Source organism: Limulus polyphemus, unplaced genomic scaffold (assembly GCF_000517525.1).
Source record: "Limulus polyphemus unplaced genomic scaffold, Limulus_polyphemus-2.1.2 Scaffold2808, whole genome shotgun sequence".
Lineage (NCBI taxonomy): Eukaryota > Metazoa > Arthropoda > Merostomata > Xiphosura > Limulidae > Limulus > Limulus polyphemus.
In genome coordinates, this window is record NW_013668418.1 from 82,672 (window position 1) to 92,026 (window position 9,355).

Genomic DNA, 9,355 nt, shown 5'->3' on the forward strand with positions numbered 1-9,355 from the left:
GTCACCATCTTATATATACCAGACTACCCTATATCTAGTAATCTCCCAACAATTCCTAAAGGTTCGAGAGAAGGAGTGGTGTGATACTAGTCACATGACCTCACTGACGCAACAATAGGAAACCCCAGCAGTAATGAGTAAGATTAATTGCTATATTTATGGTATGTTTTTATGTGCACTTGGTCTTATTAGGGGTCCTGTAACCAAGAAAGTTGTGGACCCACAATCATTCTGGTGCATAAGTACTTTATCAAAAAAGGTCTTTAAAGAGCTAATAAGTCCCTTGTAGGCCATATCAGTAATTTTACAGTTTATAAACCATTATATTTGTCTTCAGTATTTTGAATTTTTCAGAGAACAGCTTAACCATATTTCAGTTTCACTCGTGTTTTACTGCTCTTCACTTTTCATTCTTGTTTTCAAGTTTCGTTACAAAAGAATGAGAGGTTTGCTCCAAAAAATAAGTTCTTTTACATTTTATTAATATCACAGAAGAATAATGGCAACTAAAGCTGTGCGGAATGTAAGAAAACTGGAGAGGCCACGGCCTTTGAAAGTACCATCTGAAGGCAGCAGGCGACAGAATACAGTTTTGGCAGCTTCTGGAGACAGCTCTACAAGTCTGAATGACAATACAGGTTTGTATTTTATGGTAAACATGGACGATCCTGACATTCTTGTTGCACCGTTTACTCAAAAGTATACTCTGGTTCGTAAATACATATATGATTTGATAGTTAATGTGAATGTCCATGTTAAATTTTATTCACAATCAATTATCTACATATTATAATTGAAGTATCACCAATGAAATCCGTAAGTACAGTGTAAGAAGTAAAAAAAAAAAAGAGAATACTCATTGTATAAATATGTTGATGCTTAATTCAAGGCTCGTGGCATGAGCAGGAATTTACATGGTAATGCATATAAGGTAATAGCCCTTTGTGGTGCATAGAGGTGAGTATCTATTTGAAATGCATTTTCAGGTTGGAAAAAATGTTAACTTTAATTGTCTTTTATTTATCATAGAGCATCTTTACTTATATTGGATTTGAAGAATAAGTAGCACTGATGCTACTAATTTATTCTTCTGAATTATTCAGCAGACAAACCGTTTAACATACTAAAAAATAATATTTTTTTATTCTACTGAATAATTTAGAAGAAAGCTTTAGTAGCATTAGTTCTGTGTGTTTTTCAAATCTTAAAGCAATAGAAATATAGGTTTTTGGAATTCCCCCAAATCAGTATAACTCTGTGACCAGTGGTGAATCGAGCGATAGATTAGGCTCCATAGTTATTTCTAGTTCCTTAAAATGTTTATCTGCTGAATTGCTAAATAATTTAGAAAAATAAGTTAATAACATCAGTACTACATCCAATCCAATCTTGACCAGTATTTAGGTTTAAAAATCTTTCACACCCTCAAAGACTGTGGGGCCTGAAAAATGACTGGGAGCAGTCAGAAATTTCTGTTTCTCTTCACCCCACATGTGGTAAAGGGTGAGGCTAATAATAAAATTATGGGTCTTTGCAAGATCTTGGAGAGGTTGTTAGTTACATGCAGAGTCTTGGTTTTAGTTGTTAGTAATAAACAGAGAGAGCCAGAGAAAAAGCTGGAGGGACCTTTAGTTTCTTCTTGAGGAGACTGCTCTAAGGTGTTGAGAGGTGACCAAGATTGTGATGAAAGAAACCAGTTCCAAGTAAATCTAACTAGTATTAATTTTTCAAATCTTATTCAAATGTAGGTTTACTGTAATGAGTAAAGACAGCTAAAAACACCATACATGTAACAAACCTGTAAGTCATAGACAGCTAAAAACACCATACATGTAACAAACCTGAAAGTGATACAGCTAAAAACACCATACATGTAACAAACCTGTAAGTGATAGACATTTAAAAACTCCATATATGTAACAAACCTGTAAGTCATAGACAGCTAAAAACACCATACATGTAACAAACCTGAAAATGATAGACAGCTAAAAACACCATACATGTAACAAAGCTAAGAGTGACAGACAGCTAAAAACACCATACATGTAACAAACCTGAAAGTGATAGACAGCTAAAAACACCATACACGTAATAAACCTGAAAGTGATAGACAGCTAAAAACACCATACATGTAACAAACCTTAAAGTCATAGACAGCTAAAAACACCATACATGTTACAAACCTGAAAATGATAGACAGCTAAAGACACCATACATGTAACAAACCTGAAAATGATAGACATCTAAAGACACCATACATGTAACAAACCTGAAAATGATAGACAGCTAAAAACACCATACATGTAACAAACCTGTAAGTCATAGACAGCTCAAAACACAATACAAGTAACAAACCTGAAAGTGATAGACAGCTAAAAACACCATACATGTAACAAAGCTGAAAGTGATAGACAGCTAAAAACACCATACATGTAACAAAGCTGAAAGTGATAGACATCTAAAAACACCATACATGTAACAAAGATGAAAGTGATAGACAGCTAAAAACACCATACATGTAACAAAGCTGAAAGTGATAGACAGCTAAAAACACCATACATGTAACAAACTGAAAGTGATAGACAGCTAAAAACACCATACATGTAACGAAGCTGTAAGTGATAGACAGCTAAAAACACCATACATGTAACAAAGCTGAAAGTCATAGACAACCACAACAAGAGTGCATATTCACAGACCAATGTATATGCAATTTGGGTTTGTTTGGGATAATCGCAGCAATCTGAACTAACAATGAAATATATGTTGGCCCTTATCCTGTGCTTAATTCGAATGGTAGGCTTTTGATATTGTGAATGTTAATATTTTTTAGCTATTTGTCACTGTCATGTTTATAGGCTTATATACGTATAATTAAGTATGATTCATTATTGGATTATAAATGTGAAGAGAAGTTACCGTCCACACAATGATACATGTTTTATATGTTACCTGATTTTCAAATATATTTTAATTTATTTCAGAAATATTGAATAATAAATTGTGATTAAGCCGTAGAATGTTTAATTTTTGGGGTTCTTTCAGTCGAAGATGTAATCCAGGACCTGGAATCATTACACATATCAATAAACAACGGCAACCTTGATGATACAACATTATCAAAAATCATCAAAGTTTGTAGCCAACTGAAGAGCAAAGGTTCGCAACTAGAAACAAACTATAAAGGTAATAACCAATAGGAATACATAAATTTCAGGCCATTTTCCTTATTCAGTGTTTCAGTTAATAAAACATTCCAAAGAATATTAATAAAAAGCTGAGTTTAGATAATCTATTTAAGCCTATATATCCAGTTTCAAAATGTATATTTATTGGTTCAAAAACTCAGTTCGCACATGTAAGGTTTATAGTAGATAGCATAGTAGTTATTATTTATATATTAACTTTAAAGACATAATAAACAGTGGTTAAGCTCATTGTTCATACCATAGATATCTGATTCTTCCTTCTGTAAGCACTTTGTCTGTGGCAGTTTATTTGCCTTACAAATGATTAGATCAGTTATCACAGAGTCGTTATGTAGTATGAAATAGGCTGGCTAAAAGCAGAAGTTTGTAATCTGTTTCAGAACAGTTAGACCGTTATTTTGTGACACTAAGGAATGCATCAAGGGAGGAGCGTTTAAACGAGCTTTGTCGCGTGCGATTACTTGAAGTTATAGAGTTGAGGGCTATGATGTGGAAGACGAACGACAATCTGAACAATTACTATAAACAGAAGATCATCCATGTTGAGGTAATATAATGTTATTTTATTTTGGTTTTAAACTGTGAGGTGATAATGTTGTGTAGTTGTTACTTAATTCAATCTATTTTTTTGTCTTGAAATAATGGTATTCAGTAATCTCGTCTTTTGTGCTCAAATGAAGTGGTGCTTAGTTTTTGTCTTATCCTTGTTCACTTGTTTTGTGTTAAGGAAATGGTGTGGTGTTTAGGTATTGTCTTATCCTTGTTCACTTGTTTTGTGTTAAGGAAATGGAGTGGTGGTTAGGTATTGTCTTATCTGTATTCACTTGTTTTGTGTTAAGGAAATGAAGTGGTGTTTAGGTATTGTCTTATCTGTATTCATTTGTTTTGTGTTAAGGAAATGAAGTGGTGTTTAGGTATTGTCTTATCTGTATTCATTTGTTTTGTGTTAAGGAAATGAAGTGGTGTTTAGGTATTATGCATTTTCTTTTTATATAGTAATTGTGGTTGATTTTTCCTTCTTATTTTCACCTATATTTGATGGGTAGTATTTAAGTAGCAATGTTGTTTGGGACTTGTTTTTTTTGTTTTTTTTTACTATTTCTTTTCTTTTGCCATGAGGATGACATCCTTTCCTTCATGTTCTTTTGGATACATATTCTTGGCTAGATGGCTTTGTTTCAGCATCTTTGAGACTAAACTAATATAGCAGTTCTAAATACTTAATGAGCTATCTAGAAGTATGATGCTTGATATTCTATTCTGGTTTGAGTATAACTGTCGAGGTACAAGTGCTTAAGTGAATACAATATCAACACAGACATTTTGGCATTATACCCCATAACAAATTGTCCAGATCTATAATTTAAAGGTTTTAACTGTAACCTGGATCACAATGGTTGGCATCTCTGTCTACAAAACAAGTGAATACAGATAAGACAATACCTAAACACCACTTCATTTCCTTAACACAAAACAAGTGAATACAGATAAGACCTTGGAAAGAGTTCCATATCAGGACACCATTTGTAATTGTTATGGTTGAAAACCCCCAACACCCCAAAAGTTACATATCTGGCATGAGTGTTGCAGTGAGTTAAGCCTGAATATACTGTTGATTGGCTGTGCATTAAACCAATTCAAAATCAGTGGAAACCCTGCATTTTATATCCTTTACTCTGTGGGTTTCTACATCACTTATGGCAGGAAAATGTCTGTAGAAATTAAACCATTCATAATTTTATATTCAAATGTTTGTTTTGTTTTAGGCTGGAGTTTCTATTTTACATCAAATAGAGTTGGTATCTATGGTTAAACCTTTCACTGTGGCTGGGATGTATATTTTCAGTATAGATGAAGTGGAACCCACACATTACCCGGTCTTTTGTCTTTGTTCAGTGTTAAGGAGATGAAGTGGTACCCACATATTACCCTGTCTATTGTCTTTGTTCAGTGTTAAGGAGATGAAGTGGTATCCACATATTACCATGTCTATTGTCTTTGTTCAGTGTTAAGGAGATGAAGTGATATCCACATATTACCATGTCTTTTGTCTTTGTTCAGTGTTAAGGAGATGAAGTGGTACCCACATATTACCCTGTCTATTGTCTTTGTTCATTGTTAAAGAGATGAAGTGGCACTTAAGTAGATGAAAAGTTGAAAAATAGGAAATGATACGAATAACACCATTTTTTCCTCTGTACTGACTCCAGTATTGATCAGAAAGCTTCAACTTACTGATCTTAACAGTTTCAACTATTTTAGTATCTACTTTCTTTTGATTTTATGGCAGTAATCCAGCATCAAAAGCAATAAATCACAGCAGGAGCCCATTAGCTGTTTCCCGTAGAGTTAACTTAACCCTTTATCATGCCCACCCATATACTTACGCATGCTAAACATCTTCTCCACCCATACATTTACGCCAACTATGGAAATGGTAAAAACCCTTCCACGGATGAGAAAGGGTTAAACATCATGATTGTGAGGTGTCACATTACACAGTTCAATGTAATTGAATTTTAGACATTGATTTTGTGGAAATTTAGTTAGGCTAAACTGAAATATTTGTAATTTTTATATTTTAGCTATTTTTATCAAAACATACTTAACAATAAATAAATAAAAAAAGTATCTGTAGTACTCACTTTAATTTTTTTTATTTTCGTAAATAAGGGTCTTGATCAGCAAAGTACTGGATCAGTCATACCTTCTCTCACCACTAGTCAGTCGGTCACTACAGCACCACCTGGTTACTTGCCTGGACAGAACTCATTATCTGTCTCTTCTACAAACCAATCCCAACTTTCTCTAACACCAGGAGAGGTACTCAAGTCCTCAGGAAAGTTTGCAAAACCTACCAAGTTAGTTTGAAAATGCAACTCATCTTGAAACTAACCTTTTGGAGTATATTTATAGAATTATAATACAAGGAAGGTCAAGAAGAGTAGTACATGTTTAGGCATTTTAACTTCATTTCTTTTGAACTCTCTATTAATTTTTATGTTTTAAAGAACTTGTACTGTATATTCTGTTTGTAATAAGTACATTATACGATACACATAATGTAATAAGCACACATACTGCATAACTTTGTACATGTAGTAATTTGAAAATTGACCTATTAGGTAGTTCTTGATGTAAATATTCAATGAAATAAAAACTAAAAACCTTTAATTACAATGGTCACCATACTAATAAAACACAAAGCTCGTTAAGACCTGAATAGTATTCATGGTATGTGAATTTAAATTTATTTCAGAATCCCTGGAAAAAACTACTTCAAAGATGAAATTGTCATTCGAAACTCTGACTCTGGTAAAGGTAAGAATTGAGTTTGTGTAGTATCTGGTAATGGTAAGAATATTACATTGTGTGGTCTCTAGTAAAGGTAAGTAAGAGTTTAGCTTGTGTAGTCTTTGATAATGGTAAGAATTTTAAATTTATATATATATATATATATAGTCTCTAGGTAAAAGCTTAGCTATGGGTATCCTGTAGTAAAGGGAAGAATTTAGCAGTGGGTAATCTTTGGTAAAGGTAAGAATTTAGCTGTGGGTTATCTTTGGTAAAGGCAAGAATTTAGCTGTGGGTAATCTTTGATAAAGGTAAGAATTTAGCTGTGGGTTATCTTTGGTAAAGGTAAGAATTTAGCTGTGTGTTATCTTTGGTAAAGGTAAGAATTTAGCTGTGGGTTATCTTTGGTAAAAGTAAGAATTTAGCTGTGGATTATCTTTGGTAAAGGTAAGAATTTAGCTGTGGGTTATCTTTGGTAAAGGTAAGAACTTAGCTGTGGGTTATCTTTGGTAAAGGTAAGAATTTAGCTGTGGGTTATCTTTGGTAAAGGTAAGAATTTAGCTGTGGGTTATCTTCTTGTTTGAGATGAAGTATTTTGTAATAATGTCCTAAGTGTGCTGTTTGGTTAATATCATTGTTTTAATTGAGTAAGGTTTTTGATATTCCACGTATTTCTTTGATTGAGAAACATACTGCACTCGTATTTTTAGCCGCAGCTGAGGAGCTCATAGAATGGCTCTGTGTTTTTTGTTTTTTTTTCAAGTACAAACTTTTAGGTCATAGCTCCGTCATCTCTTGACTGATTTGAGATCTCATTATAGTTTTGGACTCAGGAGGTCAAACCCTTTCAGTTGATGTGTTTGACCACGCCCAAGGAATCGTAGATTAATTTACTGTAATCCTGCCTAAAAACTATTTCAATTTGAGGGTAGGCTGGTAGAGATCCTGTTGAGTAATAAAATCAAATCAAGTATACATCAGTCCCACACTTGGTATTGCTGGCACAATATAGCTAATAAAAAAGGGAAACAAAGGTCTCATAGATTAATTCACTCTAATCCAGCCTAAAAGCGCCACGTCTATTGAGGATTCTCTCTTGTTTATCATCAATTATGTTGTTGTTTTGTTACAGCTTATTCAAATCATTTTACCAAGATTTACCAAGATTTCATAAATGAACTATATTATTATTGGTTATTAAGACAAATTTATCTTCAATATGTCCATTATATCAATGTAGTATCTAACACCAGAGGACACCACAGTTGTTGAAGGAAACCAGAGTTTAATAATACACAATGAAAGAAATTAATGAGATTGTCTCAGTCTCAAAATACAATAAAACATGCACTCAATAATCCAGTATTTTTTCAGTCAGGATGCTGCGAGATGCAAGATTTTACCAAAATATTGTAAAAAAACAACAACAAACAAGTAAATTGCTACACCACAAGTTTGGAAAGTTTTTGTATGTACTGTATCTGATTTCTGTTCTTTTGTATATCATTTCATCCGAGATCTATTTGAGGGGAGGGGGGTATCTCTATGACCTCCTCCCTTTGGACACAACACTGTTAATGTTAGGGGTTTTTGTAAATTGTAGACTATGTATAGGAGTGTCTTGAGCAAGACAATAAGTTGAGAATCACTGGAATCTTGTATTGTATAGGGATAAAGACTTGAGATTGTTGGCAGTCTCGTACACTCTACGTCTTAACATGTTACTTTTTCATCATAAGGAATGAAATATTTTCTCAAAGGCTAAGATTTATATATACATACCTTACTAAAGAAACACATGTTCAAAACCAAATCTACATGCTGATTTAACTCAGAGAATTCATCTACTTATAACTTGTTCCTTTGATCCTTCAGCCTCATTGGTTTTACTGCGTACTCTTTAACTTTTGTTTTCTTCAACAAGTGTCATTCTAAAGTAGTATCGTCAGAGAGATAGGTTATTTTATAACCATCAGTAAAATGTTTATAGTTTAAACAGGGCTTTGAAAGTTTGTGAATAGTTACGATTTGTTTACTTGGTTTATTAGTACATGAGATGTTTAAATTACTTTTTGCAAAATTTAGTAGTATTTATATGAAAGGATTTTTGTATATGAAACTATTAAACACCAAAGTTTTTGTTCTAGTTCGTCTTACAATATAATGTTTTCAACGTGAAATGGTTATGTATTTTGTGATTATTTTTAAAAAATGGAAATTTTTAAAGAATTTACATATGAATGTACACCAGTGGGTTGCATTATGGGAAATATCTTGAGATGCTACCATGTATATTTTGGGGATCACTGAACACTACATACAGGCTCTCCAGCAGTACATTATAAAAAACTAGGAGAAAACTAAGAAGCAACAGCACAAAAAACTAGGAAGATATTGTAAAAAACTAGGAACTATTTTAAGTTATCAATTTACCTTGTCATCTTTGCTTATACAAATTTACCATGCATGCAGGTGCAGAGGCTGTTGAGCTGACTATTTCTTTGCTAAGACAGGTCTGGCTCATTGTCTTCAAGCATAACCTAATCTGAAATGTTTTTTTTATTCATTAATAAACAATAAACATAAACAGACAAGATATACACTGTTAAGCTCTTATATATTTATATACAAGATAATGACTGCTGTTAATATTGTTAGTGTTACAAATAGAAAGCTTTTTGTAAGTAACATGCATGGTGTTAAACACACAGTTTAGAAACGATGCCATTTGTTAAAAATGTCCGTCATTTTGCCATTATCTACAGAAATATAACTAATCAAAAATGTACATAAATTTACGTACAACATCAGTTTTAAGTTTATACACATACACAGGTCATGCAGCTATGATT

The 9,355-nt window shown here is 32.9% G+C and overlaps 1 protein-coding gene across 2 annotated transcripts in view; it reads left to right on the forward strand.

Annotated features, from left to right (window-relative positions):
• The first annotated feature begins 491 nt into the window (after positions 1–491).
• Positions 492–9,355, forward strand: part of LOC106467953 (eukaryotic translation initiation factor 4E-binding protein Mextli-like) — a 26,068-nt gene continuing 17,204 nt past the window's right edge. For both annotated transcript variants that reach the window (XM_013928342.2, XM_022396180.1), the window contains exons 1-5: positions 492–638; positions 3,046–3,186; positions 3,590–3,756; positions 5,883–6,070; positions 6,469–6,530. In XM_013928342.2, the coding sequence (XP_013783796.1) occupies positions 500–638; positions 3,046–3,186; positions 3,590–3,756; positions 5,883–6,070; positions 6,469–6,530 (697 nt within the window). In that variant the 5' untranslated portion in view covers positions 492–499. The remainder of the gene's footprint in view (positions 639–3,045; positions 3,187–3,589; positions 3,757–5,882; positions 6,071–6,468; positions 6,531–9,355) is intronic.